This window comes from Camellia sinensis, chromosome 10 (genome assembly GCF_055761805.1).
Source record: "Camellia sinensis isolate YWXY chromosome 10, ASM5576180v1, whole genome shotgun sequence".
Classification (NCBI taxonomy): domain Eukaryota; kingdom Viridiplantae; phylum Streptophyta; class Magnoliopsida; order Ericales; family Theaceae; genus Camellia; species Camellia sinensis.
In genome coordinates this window covers 2,893,814-2,910,888 of record NC_138970.1, presented here as the reverse complement: position 1 = coordinate 2,910,888, position 17,075 = coordinate 2,893,814, and the positions used below count along the sequence as shown (strand labels likewise).

Sequence of the window (17,075 nt, the reverse complement as noted above, 5' to 3'; positions counted from 1 at the left end):
ATATTTGAAAAATATAAAATAAAGAATATATACAATCGTGATTAGTGGTACCTATTAGCATATAAAAAAAATAAAAATTGACAAAAGAATGGTAAAACAGATAGCGCAAATGTAATTTTGCTATGGTGCAGTACAGTACATTTTAATTTGGGACAAATCGTCATTTCACGAGCAACTTTGCGCTTTATAAGAGAACACATTAGGGTTTTAGTGTCCTTCCCTAGTTGAAACGCAAGCCTAGTGAGAAATCTCTGCAGCCGCCTCTCTCTCGATCTCTCTATCCGACATAGGTCTGTTGTGTTCCTCACCTCAATCAACTGAAGATCGTTAGAAAACCTATCTTACACTTTTTAAGTTATCCATCATGTCTTCAATTATTTTCCCTTGTTTTTTTTTTTTGGGGTTCATCTGATTATTTGATTATGCGTTTTTGTGATACAGCTATAGATCTATTGTTCGTGTTTGGTTTATGTGGAATTTTGGGAGGAAAAAAAAACGAAAAAAATAGTCAAAGGTGGTAGAACTAAACTCGTTTGTTTCTTCTTTTTTAAAGTAGCCTAGTTATACCAAGTTTATGTAAGAAACATATTATAAGATTTTTTAGTTTGTATAGTATTACACGTTTATAATTTGACTTTTAACATAAAAATTTGCACATAACTCAAATTTCTATACAAGCTAAATGACAAGATTTGGAATTTAATTATAAAGAAGAGGGTGCAAATTGAACTTTGGTGCCTTGAAATCAAGATTAGATGAGTCCTTTTCTCACACACACATACAGAGTAGTGTTTAGTATGTTCAGTTTTAGTTTTTAGTTTTTAGTTTTTAATTTTTTTTTTTGCTACAACGGAAAGAAAACAAATAACAGAGAGGGGCTAGTCCCTCACTCTACCAAAGCCTAATATATCAGCAACCAGAAGGCTGCGAATCTCAACCGGAGGCTCGTTAACTACTAGTAAATCTTCAGGTTGTTCCGCCCCAAGCTTCTCCAACGCATCAGCACAAGTATTTCTTTATCGCATGACATGAATAACTTCACACTCGCATCCTCTCAGAATGATTCTTGCATCCTCCACTAATCCCCGAAATGAAAAGTTGTTGCCTGGGCCTTCCTTTAACCGCTGGACTACCTGCTCCGCATTCGTTTCGATGACAACTTTGGTGAGCCCCCTTTGGAGTAGTATGGTAAGACCCTTATAAACCGCCCACAACTCAGCTTCGAGACTGCTGCGGCTCTCAATTCTGCCGTAATAGCCACTAATCCAGGCTCCTTGTTCATCACGGAAAAAATCTCCAAAGCCTCAAATTCCTAGACTTTCTCGCAAGCATCCATCCGAGTTCAACTTGATTAAACCTACAAAAGGAGGAATCCACCTAATTAGAACAGAGGATTTTTTTGGTGTAACAATAGATCGACTAAAAGCCATATGAATTTCTAAAGAAAATTCGAAAATAAACTTCACACTTTCGAAAGAATTAAAATTTTTATTTTCGAAAATCTTTTTGTTCCTATAAGTCCAAACTCTCCAAAGAGCAACAATGAAAATAGTTCCAAATGAAATGTAATTGCTATAAGGAGTTTGTTTTTGGCATTCACAATGATCCAATCCAGCAAGGGTGTATTAAGCATTCTCAAATACCATTGAGTATTAAAAACAGAGGCCCACAGCTCTCCTGCTTGGGGTCAAGTTCGCAACACATGATTTAAGTCGTCCATGTTATTGTAACTAATACAATTAGAATCATTCGTGAGTCCCCTCCTCATATGTATATCATTGCTAAGGAGTTTTCTATTAAGCACCACCCAAAGAAAACCTTTAAGTTTTTGTGGAATTCGCAGTTTCCACAACCACTTCCAATCACCCACATGTTGGTCTTTTCCAACAATAATATCATAAGCTGCAGCAGAAGTGAACCCCCCATTATGGGATCCCTTCCAACAAGGTTTATTAATGAGATTCACAAACCACGGAGGGTGGATGCGCAGTATGTCAGGAATTGCTTCCTCCGGTATTTGGTTAGTAATCAAATCCATATCCCACTTTTTTTCCTCATTCAATATTGTACTAACAGTGGCAGAATTGCATAATTCATGGTTGGGAATAGCCTTATCCAAGACCGTATCCCCACACCACCAATCTTTCCAAATCCTTACTTTAGTACCATCACCAATGGTCCATTTCACCCCTTTACTCAACATATTTCTAGTAATCATAAGTCCTCTCCAAAAATGAGAAGCTTTTATTTTTGTAGACCAATTGTGAATGGTATTATGTTTCAAATACTTAGCTTTTAAAACATCAATCCACAATCCCCCTTCACCACAAAGAATTTTCCAGCTAAGTTTGGTAAGAAAAGCTAGATTATTATCTCTAGCTCTCCGGATACCAAGCCCACCATCATCCTTTTTCTTGCAAACTTGATCCCATTTAATGAGGTGATGTAACAACCCTCGTCACTGTTTACTAATTAACCACTGATTACCGTTAAACTGAACTGATTATGACTGATAAGTGAACTGAATAAGCTACTGAACTGATCGACTAAAATTGAAACTGAATTGACTGGGTATACCTGTTTACTTGTAATTCTATCTGTTTGATTATTTGATTATCTGTTCGTGCTTTTATGTTTAAATTGCAAATTGAAGGCCTTATCGGCGGCCGAATCCGAAATTAATTGATGATTTATGATCCTTAGAATTAATGTGATTTTATGGTATATTTATCTGAAAACTGATTCGGTATGATTAAATTAGGTTAATTATTGAGAAGTTACATAGTTTGACTTAACTACAACTTTGCCATTTGAGTGGGCCACTACACCAAACCTTGTCTAAGGCTTAGTCTTGCATTACAAACATTTGCTCAGCCATTATTCTTGAGTGTATAGCCGACTAGAGAGGGAGAATAGGGAGGTAGAGTAAATTCATCTTGAATTGCTTGGAATCTTGAAGAATTGTGAGAGATTTGCCTTCTTGAGCCTCCATACCTCTAATTCAAGACTTAGGTAAGGAATTCCAACCTCTCTGTTAGAATTTACCTTCACCTACCACCACTACCACCTCACCTACTCCACTAAACCTAACCCACTACACCACTACCACCATCCACTACACCTACATCTATATAAGGAACCATTTGTAATAGACAATATATAACACAAATCAATAAATAATAAGATACATTTATTCTCTCTGTATTTTTCTCTTTATACATTGATTTTTAACATGTTTTTTTTTTTTTAGTAAAAATATTAATATATTATTGATTGATTGATAGATGTTGTCTTTATTACAATTACAAGGATTCCTATTATATAGGAGTGTGTTTGGGAGTAGGTGGAGAGTAGGTGAGTGGTGGTAGTGGATGGTAGTGGAGGTGGTGGGTGGTAGTGGAGATGGTAGGTGGAGTTGGTGGTGGGGTAATTTACACAATTTACAATTTACATTAACATGTTAAAAATCAATGTATAAAGAGAAAAATACAGAGAGAATAAATGTATCTTATTATTTATTGATTTGTGTTATATATTGTCTATTACAAATGGTTCCTTATATAGATGTAGGTGTAGTGGATGGTGGTAGTGGTGTAGTGGGTTAGGTTTAGTGGAGTAGGTGAGGTGGTAGTGGTGTAGTGGGTTAGGTTTAGTGGAGTAGGTGAGGTGGTAGTGGTGGTAGGTGAAGGTAAATTCTAACAGCCCCCCGCAAACTCAAGGAGGATAGAAACTAACCAACTTGAGTTTGAAGAGAGAAACAAAACAAGAAAATACATAAAAATAAAAAAGGATAGGAGACACTGTATGGTCGTGTCAGACCGTTGGTGAAGACACTGAATGGTTGTGTCATAACGGTGTAGAGGACACTGTATGGGGGTGTCATAACCATGTAGAGGACAGTTTATGGGGTCATGTCGGACCGTTGTAGAAGACAGTTTATGGGGTCATGTCGGACCGTTGTAGCAGACACTATTGTGACAGTTGTGGTGACAGTTTACGGAGTCTTGCTGGACCCTTGTAGAAACTAACCGGAATCTATGTCGGGACAGTTTACAGAGTCTTGTCGGACCCTTGTAGAAACTAACCGGAATCTATGTCGGGACAGTTTACAGAGTCTGGTCGGACCCTTGTAGAAACTAACCGGAATCTATGTCGGGACAGTTTACAGAGTCTTGTCGGACCCATAAAGGAGCTAACCAGAATTAATGTCGGGACAGTTTACAGAGTCTTGTCGGACCCTTGTAGAAACTAACCGGAATCAATGTCGGGACAGTTTACAGAGTCTTGTCGGACCCTTAAAAAGTCGCACCCTCAAAAGGTGTGCCCAATCGGTCAAAAAAAGGCGTGCCATCAAAAGGCGTGCCCAATTCATCAAAAGGCGTGCCATCAAAAAGCGTGTCCAATCCATAAAAAGGTGTGCCGGACATGATGGCGAGGCACGTGGGCGCCTTGGCTTGCGCGCCCGTTGGTCGGCTGGCGTCAAGAGGCGCGCTATGCGCGTGGCGGCCTCGGCCATTTAACCAAGACGAAGCTGAGGCTGAGGCAAACAAAAAACTTCTGAAAATCCTCTGAAAAAAAAAACTCTTCCTTTGCTGAGAGAGAAACTCTGTAATACTCTGTAACCAACCCGTCTCTGAAACACTCAGCAACATGGCCTCTTCTTCCCGTCCAGCTACCCAGAACATGGCCTCCTCTTCCCGTGGTCTGCTCACGCTCTTTCCAGAACTGAACGAGCCCACAAGAGAAATAACTTTCCGATGCGGTCTGTGGAGCAAAGAATGGCAGTGCAGTCAGATGTGGAAGCCAATCAGTATACTTTGAAGTCTTGTGTGGAAACCATGACGGCGGTTACAAATTTGTCGAACCGGCTGCAGAGTAGGACAAATGAGGTGCAGCATTTAAACTCCCAGCTGGCTCTGCTCCAACGCATGTATAAGGATGCGCGAGCAGAGATAAGTGTGCTAAAGGCAGAAAATAAGGAACTGAAGCGGAAGGCCACCGTGATGTTCCGATTCGGAGGTCCGCCATATGCTGCAGTGGAGGAGTATGGGGGAGTGAACGTGCTCGGTGGACAAGGAAACACGGAGACCGGACTGGCACGGGACACCCAAGATAAAAGTAAGAAGAAGAGACCTGCAGTAGAATAGAGAAGGGAAAAGAAAAATCCCACTGTGGGTGTGGTTGTTTTGTTTGTGGGTTTTTTTTTTTTGTGTAAAATGGTGATCGGGGTAAGGCCCGATATGAATAAAATGAGTTTGCAGTTTGTCTTCTTCCTCTTTGTTGGTTTGTTTGTTTGTTTGTTTTTTTTTGTTTTTTTTTTTTTGTTTTTAATAAAATAAATAAATAAATAAATAAAATAAAAGAAAAGAAAGAAAGTGGAGCAATGGGTGAGGTGCAAAAGGTGATGATAATTTTTTGTGAGTGGAGAATAAAGAAAAGAAAAGAAAGGGGTTGTGTGGCACTTTTTTTTTTTCTGGAAAAACATGCTGTGTCCCCCACCATCCAAACACTGAGCTAAACTAATGGTTATATGTGCTGGATCTGGGTGAAGCGTGGGTGGTAATGCTTTTGTTCCTTCAAGCTGCAAGTAGCAGTCAGAAAGCAAGCCGTATACATAAGCAAGGCGCTGTTTGCGATGCCCATCAATTGCAGGGTAGACAAACATGGAATAAATTCGGCAATCAGCACCATAGGATCTTTCAGGAAGTTCAATACCAAGATCAGGATGAAGAAATTTCATAAATTGACGAGCATCATCAGGATTCTGAAAGAGCAAAAAAATGAGAGAAAGTAGAGAGAGAGAGGAACAGTAAACACTCAATCTCTTCCCTCCTTCGCTCTCTGAGGTCACAGTCTCTCTCCGATCCGACGGCCACGATCTTCTCACGCCAGCGGTGATCTTCTCACGCCAGCGGCAGTCTGTGGACTAGCAACCTAGTGTGCACAGGCTTCGTCGATAGCAGCGGAGACGGAGGGTTTGCTTTGGCGAGGTATGTGTAAAAAAATCTTAGCGGACTAGGTTGAGGTCCGGCGGGCGGCCAAGGCGAGGTTGCCGCCCGCCGGTGAAGCGAAAAAGACTAAGTGCTTAACCTTGCTCTGATACCATGTTAAAAATCAATGTATAAAGAGAAAAATACAGAGAGAATAAATGTATCTTATTATTTATTGATTTGTGTTATATATTGTCTATTACAAATGGTTCCTTATATAGATGTAGGTGTAGTGGATGGTGGTAGTGGTGTAGTGGGTTAGGTTTAGTGGAGTAGGTGAGGTGGTAGTGGTGTAGTGGGTTAGGTTTAGTGGAGTAGGTGAGGTGGTAGTGGTGGTAGGTGAAGGTAAATTCTAACACTCTCCTTGTTGTATTTGAGCTTGTTCATGCGTGGTTCTTGAGCCTTTAGTGATTTAAGTCAAGTTTTGGTCTCATGATGTTGAATTGGAGCCTAGTTCATGCATGCATGCCTTTACTTTGAAGTTTTGAAGTTATCCTTCATGAAATTGTACATGCATGCTCATATTTTTACAATAGACCATGTTTTCACCTTGTCTTTGAAAGAATTGGCTCATTAGAGCATGAAATTGAAGCTTGAAATAGTTTAAATTCATGCATGTTTGCATGTTCTTCATATTCATGGAAATTGGTTTGAATTGGATTTATTTGAAACACCCTTGGGCTTTGATTTTACAAATTGAGCTTTGAATCATGTTAAAGTATGAGTTTTGATGTGTTTTCTGGACAATGGGCCCAAGAGGATCGAAATTTATGGTTTAAAACTTGGTTTTGAGCTTGAGGTTCAAATCTGGAATTTCCAGAATTTGGACTCACGCTCGAGCGGGGTGACTGGCGCTCGAGCGTGGAAATCGTGCTCCCAGCATTTTGTTCCCGTTTTGAATTCCGCTCAAGCGGAATAATTGACGCTCGAGCGGGGAATTGTGTCTCATGCTCGAGCGGGTGTCGAGCGCCTAATCGAGCGTGATTTTCGCCTATCCAGCACTTTTGACTGTTTTGCAGAACGCTCGAGCGGGTAAATCTACGCTCGAGCGGAAACCTTTGTCTGTATGTCCGCTCGAGCGGATTAACCTACGCTCGAGCGTGACCCCTGTTTTCTGAAAAATCTGGAAATGCTTTTTCAAGTGCATCTTTGCATCCTCATCTCATCCTAGGCATTCTTGGGCCTAGTTTAAGACATCTTAATGAGGATATAGATGTAGAACACACCGAGGCAATTAGGGATTAAGTTATTATCCTTCCCAACTGTGTAGCTTAGTGTGTGTTCAATCTGTAACTGTGTAGGGTTGGCGACTGGGGACGCGCTCTAGCTTACTGTAGCCCAGAACTCTGTGAGTAACAACTGTGTAAAGATATGTTCAAAATGATTATCTTCTGAACAATTGAACCGTACTGCTTTCTGAACTGATACTGTTAATTGAATGAATGTGTGTCCTATATTCTGAACTGTATTGTGGCATCCTTAGCAACTACTATTTACTGTTACTGCTACAGGGATCTTTGTCGGTTTCCTCGTTGGAACCACTACTGTTACTGACTGATGGCCATCATTTACTGCTCGGCCTTTTTAAGGCCTACTGTTTTACTGTACTGTTATGCTAATGGATGTACCACATATGATTGTATCGACTGAACGACTAAAATACTGATTTAATGAACTATTTTCATTATTGTAAGGACATTCATTCTTAACCTCTTTACGCATTGTGTTATTCACTGGGCTTTAGCTCACTGTTCATATATATATGTAGGTGTGCAGGCACCAGACCGCAGCTAGAAGCGTCGGGGTAAACTCCAGTTTTGTCAAGCCAACCTTTGTGCCTCACTGCGAGGTTCCGAACCTGTCAAGCTACGGCTTAGGGGTGTTTTTAAATTCCCCGTCTGTCTCTGTATCTGTCCTGTTCGACTGTATGGACTGTTACTGTACTGTTTGATAGGGATTAGGTCCCTGAACTGGATGACCGTATATATGTACATACTGTTTTGTCTGACTGTATATATTTGAATGAAAAGTCTTTTTGGCATACAGACTGTCACAGCTCATTGGACATTGTTTATTTACTGTATTGGCTTCCGCCAGCCCCTGTACTTTGTATTACTGTATTACTATTAAGCAGGCCTTCGGTAATCTCGGATTACTGGCCGGTTATAGTGCTAAACCCATAGGGGCAGGTTTGGGTCGTGACAGAGTGGTATCAGAGCGATACTTACCACGAGTTATACCGCACACACGTGTCCAAATGAGCTATAGGATGTCCTAGAAAAGTGATTAGGGAATTACATGAGCATGATAAGTGTGTGATATGACTGACTGAATATATGCTAAAGTATGAACCTGTGTAAACATTGACTGCCTATATTGATAATTGTTACAACTACTTATAGTGAAATGGATAATGTAAACACTGCAACTGAATCCTCATCCTCTGAGGCCAGAATGGCTAGACTGGAACGGATGATGGAACTGATAACTGAAAGATTAGACCAACAACAGAATCAACAGCCCCCACCTCCTCCTCCGGCTGTACCGGAACAGAATACTAACGTTAATGATGGGGACATAATTGCTCTCACCCACAAGTTCAGCAAAATGAAACCGCCATCCTTTCAGGGAGGCCTTGAACCGTTAAAGGCTGAAGCATGGGTTCTTAAGACTGAAAAATTATTTGAGATTTTTCCGTGCTCTGAAGCACATAAAGTGCTATTGGCCACCTTTACTCTGCAAGAAGAAGCTAGAAGGTGGTGGATGCTTATCCGTAATGAAAATACAGTTATGACTTGGGCTCAATTCAAATGAGCCTTCTTCGAAAAGTATTTCCCTCAGTGTGTCAGGGATAGAAAAGTAACTGAGTTTGAACAGCTGAGACAGGGCACAATGTCTATTGCTGAATATGAAACAAAATTCACCAAACTTGCTAGATACGCACCACACATGGTGGACACCGAGTACAAGAAGGCCAGGAAGTTCGAAGGTGGCCTTAATGTTGCAATTCTCGATAGAATTAATGTTCTGAAGTTACCAAACTATGTAAATGTTCTTGACCGAGCCTTGATGGCTGAATCGAATATCGAGGCACTGAAACACCAGCGTCTGAATGGCGTGGGAAAAGGCAGGGTTTCAAATTCAAGAAAGACAAACATAACCCAGTGAACAAGAAACAGAATACGGGGTCAACAACTAGCCCCAGCTAGGGAAGTGGTTTCATACCATTCTGTTCTGAGTGTGGCAAGAAGCATAAAGGGGTCTGTTACAAAATATCTGGAGCTTGTTACAGGTGTGGCAAGATGGGCCACATGGTTAAAAACTGCCCATCTGCTCCACAGGCCAGTAGTAAAGCTACACCAAGCATGGCAGCCTCAACTGTTGCACCAAAATCGAACCCCAAAGCTACCGGGAAAAAGCCCATGAGGCAGGGCCGAGTGTTTGCCCTAGTACAGGGAGACGTGCAGAATACCGAGATCGTTGTGTCAGGTATTCTCTCTATTTGCATCCGAAATGCTTATGTACTGATTGATTCGGGGTCTACGCATTCATATGTGTCGCATGCTTTTTCGCGAAAACTGAATAGACCATTAGAACCCATGAATTATCTGTTAGCTGTATCATCACCCATTGGGGAATCTATGACCTGTGCATATATGTACCCTGCTTGTGAAATTATTGTTGGTGATGCACATTTGTTTATTGACTTACTGCCTCTGAACATTGATCATTTTGATGTAATATTGGGAATAGACTGGTTAACAAAATACCATGCTACCATAGACTGTGTAACGAAACAAGTAGTTTTTCGTCCACCGGGTTTACCCGAATTTGTGTTTAATGGGGGCGGAGTAGTACCTCCTCCGTATTTGATTTCATCTGTGAAGGCTGTTAAATTGATTAGAAAGGGGTGTAAGGGATATCTGTGTTCTGTATTGACTGTATCTACTGATGATGATGCTAACGTGAACAGTATTCCTATAGTCAGAGAATTTCTAGATGTTTTCCCAGATAATCTGCCAGGGGTTTGACTGGCAGAGAGATTGAATTCACCGTTGATGTGATTCCGGGAACGCAGCCAGTATCTAAAGCTCCTTACCGAATGGCTCCAACTGAACTGAAGGAATTGAAAGTGCAATTGCAGGAACTGTTAGATAAGAAGTTCATCAGACCTAGCACTTCGCCTTAGGGTGCTCCTGTTTTATTTGTGAAGAAGAAAGACGGGTAACTGAGACTGTGCATTGACTACCGTGAACTGAACAAGGTAACTGTGAAAAATAAATACCCATTGCCACGTATTGATGACTTATTTGATCAGTTACAGGATGCTCAAGTGTTTTCTAAGATCGATCTCAGATCCAGATACCATCAGTTGAAAGTTAAACCAGAAGGCATTGATAAAACTGCTTTTCGAACGAGGTATGGACATTACGAATTTTTAGTTACGCCTTTTGGAGTTACCAATGCACCTGTTGCATTCATGGACCTCATGAACAGAATCTTTAAACCATACCTTGATGACTTTATTGTTGTATTCATTGATGACATACTGATTTACTCCAAAAGTATAGAAGAACATGAACATCATCTGAGACTTGCCCTACAGACCCTAAGGGAACAGAAACTTTATGCTAAACTATCTAAATGTGAATTTTGGCTTGATCATGTTATGTTTTTGGGGCATGTTGTTAGCAAAGATGGAATTTTCGTTGATCCACAGAAAATTGAAGCTGTAGTGAACTGGCTTAGACCAACAAATGTGACAGAAGTTCGAAGCTTTTTGGGACTAGCCGGGTATTACAGAAGATTTGTCAAAGACTTCTCCAAAATTTCCTTACCATTAACTCAACTGACACAGAGGGGGATGTCATTTGACTGGACTGACCAAAGAGAATCAGCTTTCCAAGAGTTGAAGACTCGACTCGTGACTGCACCAGTTCTTACCTTACCTTCAGGTACGGACGGTTATACCATATTTAGTGATGCTTCTCATAAGGGTTTGGGGTGTGTTTTAATGCAGAATGGGAGAGTAATTGCCTATGCTTCCCGACAACTGAGACCGTATGAAAAGAACTACTTGACCCATGATCTGGAACTTGTGGCAGTAGTATTTGCACTAAAAATCTGGCGTCACTACCTTTATGGGGCGACGTGTGAAGTATATACCGACCATAAGAGTTTGAAATATTTCTTCACATAGAAAGAACTGAACATGAGACAGCGGAGATGGCTAGAACTGATTAAAAACTATGACCTACAGATTTTGTACCATCCGGGAAAAGCCAACACCGTTGCCGATGCACTGAGTCGGAAATCGACTGAAAATTTAGCCTATTTGCTTACCGGGCGGAAAGAGTTGCTTTGTGACCTTGAAAAATCTGAAATTGAAATTGTTGTACGAGAACAAGGTGGAACCTTAGCTGTTATTTCTGCTCAACCGGCACTGATTGAAGAGATTAAAGAGAAATAGCAATTGGATGACTTCTTGAAGAAGATCATCGAAGAAAGGGAATCCAAACCAAGACCGGGTTTCAAATTTGAAAGTAATGTACTGAAATTTCAAGAAAGACTGTGCGTACCAAATGATTCTGAATTAAAAAGAAGAGTTCTGCAAGAGGGCTACAATTCAAAATTTTCTATCCAGCCAGGGAATACGAAAATGTATCAAGATCTGAAACTGAATTTCTGGTGGCCGGGAATGAAGAAAGAAATTGCCGATTTTGTATCAAAATGTCTTCATTGCCAACAAGTCAAAGCCGAACATCAACGACCCGCAGGCTTATTGCAGCCCTTACCGATACCGGAGTGGAAATGAGAACATATTACCATGGACTTTATCGTTGGATTACCTCGCTCTAGTAAAGGTATGGACTCAATTTGGGTTATTGTTGATAGACTGACTAAATCTGCTCATTTCTTACCTGTTAAGACAATTTATAACGAGGACAAATTGGCTATACTCTATATTGATGAAATTGTTAGACTACATGGAGTGCCTGTGTCCATTGTTTCTGACAGGGATTCGAAGTTTATGTCGAGATTTTGGCAAAGCTTACAGACTGCATTGGGTACTGAATTGAGACTCAGTAGTGCTTATCATCCTCAGACCGATGGCCAGTCAGAAAGAACCATCCAGACTCTGGAGGATTTACTGAGAATGTGTGTCCTTGATTTTCAAGGAAATTGGGAAAGCCATTTGCCATTGGCTGAATTCGCCTACAACAACAGCTACCATTCAAGTATTGGTATGGCGCCTTTCGAGGCATTGTATGGCAGAAAATGTAGATCTCCGATTTGCTGGGCAGAAGTTGGAGATGGGCCTTTGCTTGGGCCCGAGATTGTTTATGAAACAACTGAGAAAGTGAAACTAATACAACAGAGACTGAAAACTGCGTAGAGCAGACAGAAGAGTTATGCCGATGTTAGAAGACGAGACAGAGAGTATGAAGTGGGTGATCACGTTTTTGTGAAAGTGACACCGATGAAAGGCCAGACTCGTTTTGGAGTCAAAGGCAAGTTAGCGCCGAGATGTGTCGGACCGTACGAGATTATCGAGAAAATCAATCCGGTGGCGTATCAAGTTGCGCTTCCTCCTGAAATGGAGCATATGCACAACGTCTTCCACATATATATGTTGAGGGACTACCTCCGGGATCATTTCATGTGATAGAGCCTACTCGTGTAGTGCTGAGTGATGACTACACTTACGAGGAACGACCCATACAGATTGTGAACAGATGGATCAAGAAGTTGAGAAATAAAAAAATTCCGCTAGTGAAAATCGACTGGCAAAACCATGGTGGCGTGTATGCCACTTGGGAAAGGGAATATGACATGGCTAAAAGATATCCTGAACTGTTCCCACTGAACCCTGTTTTCTTCCCGAATGAAGGTAACTCGAGTTTAGAGGACTAAACTCTTTTTAAGGAGGGAAGACTGTAACAACCCTCGTCACTGTTTACTAATTAACCACTGATTACCGTTAAACTGAACTGATTATGACTGATAAGTGAACTGAATAAGCTACTGAACTGATCGACTAAAATTGAAACTGAATTGACTGGGTATACCTGTTTACTTGTAATTCTATCTGTTTGATTATTTGATTATATGTTCGTGCTTTTATGTTTAAATTGCAAATTGAAGGCCTTATCGGCGGCCGAATTCGAAATTAATTGATGATTTATGATCCTTAGAATTAATGTGATTTTATGGTATATTTATCTGAAAACTGATTCGGTATGATTAAATTAGGTTAATTATTGAGAAGTTACATAGTTTGACTTAACTACAACTTTGCCATTTGAGTGGGCCACTACACCAAACCTTGTCTAAGGCTTAGTCTTGCATTACAAACATTTGCTCAGCCATTATTCTTGAGTGTATAGCCGACTAGAGAGGGAGAATAGGGAGGTAGAGTAAATTCATCTTGAATTGCTTGGAATCTTGAAGAATTGTGAGAGATTTGCCTTCTTGAGCCTCCATACCTCTAATTCAAGACTTAGGTAAGGAATTCCAACCTCTCCTTGTTGTATTTGAGCTTGTTCATGCGTGGTTCTTGAGCCTTTAGTGATTTAAGTCAAGTTTTGGTCTCATGATGTTGAATTGGAGCCTAGTTCATGCATGCATGCCTTTACTTTGAAGTTTTGAAGTTATCCTTCATGAAATTGTACATGCATGCTCATATTTTTACAATAGACCATGTTTTCACCTTGTCTTTGAAAGAATTGGCTCATTAGAGCATGAAATTGAAGCTTGAAATAGTTTAAATTCATGCATGTTTGCATGTTCTTCATATTCATGGAAATTGGTTTGAATTGGATTTATTTGAAACACCCTTGGGCTTTGATTTTACAAATTGAGCTTTGAATCATGTTAAAGTATGAGTTTTGATGTGTTTTCTGGACAATGGGCCCAAGAGGATCGAAATTTATGGTTTAAAACTTGATTTTGAGCTTGAGGTTCAAATCTGGAATTTCCAGAATTTGGACTCACGCTCGAGCGGGGTGACAGAACGCTCGAGCGGGTAAATCTACGCTCGAGAGGAAACCTTTGTCTGCATGTCTGCTCGAGCGGATTAACCTACGCTCGAGCGTGACCCCTGTTTTCTGAAAAATCTGGAAATGCTTTTTCAAGTGCATCTTTGCATCCTCATCTCATCCTAGGCATTCTTAGGCCTAGTTTAAGACATCTTAATGAGGATATAGATGTAGAACATACCGAGGCAATTAGGGATTAAGTTATTATCCTTCCCAACTGTGTAGCTTAGTGTGTGTTCAATCTGTAACTGTGTAGGGTTGACGACTGGGGACGCGCTCTAGCTTACTGTAGCCCAGAACTCTGTGAGTAACAACTGTGTAAAGATATGTTCAAAATGATTATCTTCTGAACAATTTAGTCGTACTGCTTTCTGAACTGATACTGTTCTGAAATGTATTGTGGCATCCTTAGCAACTACTGTTTACTGTTACTGCTACAGAGATCTCTGTCGGTTTCCTCGTTGGAACCACTACTGTTACCGACTGATGGCCATCATTTACTGCTCGGTCTTTTTAAGACCTACTGTTTACTGTACTGTTATGCTAATGGATGTACCACATATGACTGTATCGACTGAACGACTGAAATACTGATTTAATGAACTGTTTTCATTACTATAAGGACATTCATTCTTAACCTCTTTACGCATTGTGTTATTCACTGGATTTTAGCTCACTGTTCATATATATATGTAGGTGTGCAGGCACCAGACCGCAGCTAGAAGCGTCGGGGTAAACTCTAGTTTTGTCAAGCCAAACGTTGTGCCTTACTGCGAGGTTCCGAGCCTGTCAAGCTACGGCTTAGGGGTGTTTTTAAATTCCCCGTCTGTCTCTGTATCTGTCCTATTCGACTGTATGGACTGTTACTGTACTGTTTGATAGGGATTAGGTCCCTGAACTGGATGACCGTATATATGTACATACTGTTTTGTCTGACTGTATATATTTGAATGAAAAGTCTTTTGGCATACAGACTGTCACAGCTCATTGGACATTGTTTATTTACTGTATTGGCTTCCGCCAGCCCCTGTACTCTGTATTACTGTATTACTATTAAGCAGGCCTTCGGTAATCTCGGATTACTGGCCGGTTACGGTGCTAAACCCATAGGGGCGGGTTTGGGTCGTGACAGGTGAATTTTCCTCTGTTCGAGGGTATCACCCCAAAGGAAGTTTCGGTTCAAATGATTAATCTCATCACACACCCTTATAGGGACTTTCATTGTTTTCATAGTGTATGCCAGAATGGCTGAAGTAATTGATTGTATAAGAGTGGCTCTCCCAGCCAAGGATAAAGTATTGATTTTCCATCCCTCACGTCTTTTTTGCATTTTCTCCAAAATGGAGTTGAAATGGCTGCGACTAATTCTACCATGAAGAAGGGGGACCCCAAGGTACTTTCCCAGATCCTTAGTTAAAGGAATACCACACAAAGAACTGAGGGTGCGAGCATAGCTACAATTCACATTCGGAGAGACAAACATTTTGGACTTGTGAGTATTAATTTGCAGGCCAGAAATATCACTAAACTCATTAAGAGTTTCCATGATAGTCTCACAACTAGTGGGGTTCGCTGAGGCAAATAAAAGCAGATCATCCGCAAAAAAAAAAAAATGAGTGATACATAGGCCTTCTCTACCAATTGAAATTCCTTTCCAAGTTTTAAGGGCAGCCTTGTTGCAAATTATGTTAGATAAACGCTCCATACAAAGAACAAAGAGATAAGGAGACAGGTCTCCTTGTCTCAAACCCTTTCCCGAAGTGAAATCCTCCAAAACCTCACCATTCCACAAAATATCAGATTTGACAATAGTTACACAACTCATAATAAGCATAATGAGATTAGGATAAAATTGAATTCCTGGAGAGTTTGTTGCAAAAAAACTCATGAGATATTATCATAGGCCTTTTCAAGGTCAATTTTTAAAATCAAATCACCTTTTTTCTTCTTCTTGCCCATCAAAGTATGAATAATTTCCTGAGTGATAATGATGTTGTCACTGGTCGTACGACCAGGAATAAAACTACTTTGGTTAGGTCGAACAATATTATCCAAAAAAGGGCTAATACGACTCACAATAATTTTAGTAATGATTCTATAAGTAACATTACAAAGACTAATGGGCCGAAACTGTTTAATAGACTCAGGGTTTTCAACCTTAGGAATGAGAGCAATCAAGGTCTGATTCATCTCTCTAGGGACAGAATTTGTATGAAAACAATTCTTGACAAACTCACACACCGAGGGGCCAACAATATCCCAGTAAGTATGGTAAAAAATAGCTTGAAAACCATCACTACCAGGGGCTTTGAACGCTTTTATATTCTTAATTGCACTCAAAATCTCCTCATTGGTAACCCTTTTACAGATCTCATTATTATTTTCATCCGTAAGCTTACAAGAAATTAACCCATTCCAGTGATCAAGTCTAACAGTGGGAGTGGCTTGAAAAAGGTTGATGAAAATTTTTTTAACTAAAACTTTTAAATCATGAATTTGGTCCACCCACTCACCATTGTCAAACTTGGGCATCTCAATTTTCAACCTCCTTCGTTTAATAATGGTGGAAACATGAAAATATTTAGTATTTCTATCCCCTTGAGTAATCCAGTTGGATCTAGATTTTTGGAACCACAACAGCTCCTCTTAATAAAGAGTTAAATTGTAATCAGAAATTAACTCTTTCTCGAGAATACACAGATTATGAGAGAAATTATTGGCCTGGGCTTTTTGAATTCCTTCAATACGCCCAAGAAGCCATGTTTTGTTTTTAATGAATATTTTTAAAATATAAAGTAATTTTTTTACTTTTTTAGATTCATCTTACTTCGGTGTATATAAATAGTAAAATATTTGTGAAAAAATATTTTTAAAAAATAATAAATACACAAGAATATGAAAAATATACTGAATTTTTAAATTTTTGGTATTTAGTAAATTTTTTAAAGATATATTTTTTATTTTTTAAGTGTATTTATGCTAAGTGTGCCTAAATTTTTTTAAAAATAACTTAAAATTTTTTAAAATAAAAAAAATACGAAAAAAA

General features: G+C 39.8%; 1 protein-coding gene across 1 annotated transcript; it reads right to left on the bottom strand.

Annotated features, from left to right (window-relative positions):
* Positions 1-1,687: 1,687 nt before the first annotated feature.
* On the bottom strand, positions 1,688-16,561 carry LOC145801528 (uncharacterized). The gene is made up of 4 exons (XM_082893296.1): positions 15,967-16,561; positions 15,807-15,889; positions 5,500-5,764; positions 1,688-2,319 (listed from the first exon to the last, which is right to left on the bottom strand). The coding sequence occupies exons 1-4, from the start codon at positions 16,559-16,561 to the stop codon at positions 1,688-1,690; spliced, it is 1,575 nt and encodes a 524-aa protein (XP_082749422.1).
* Positions 16,562-17,075: the final 514 nt, after the last annotated feature.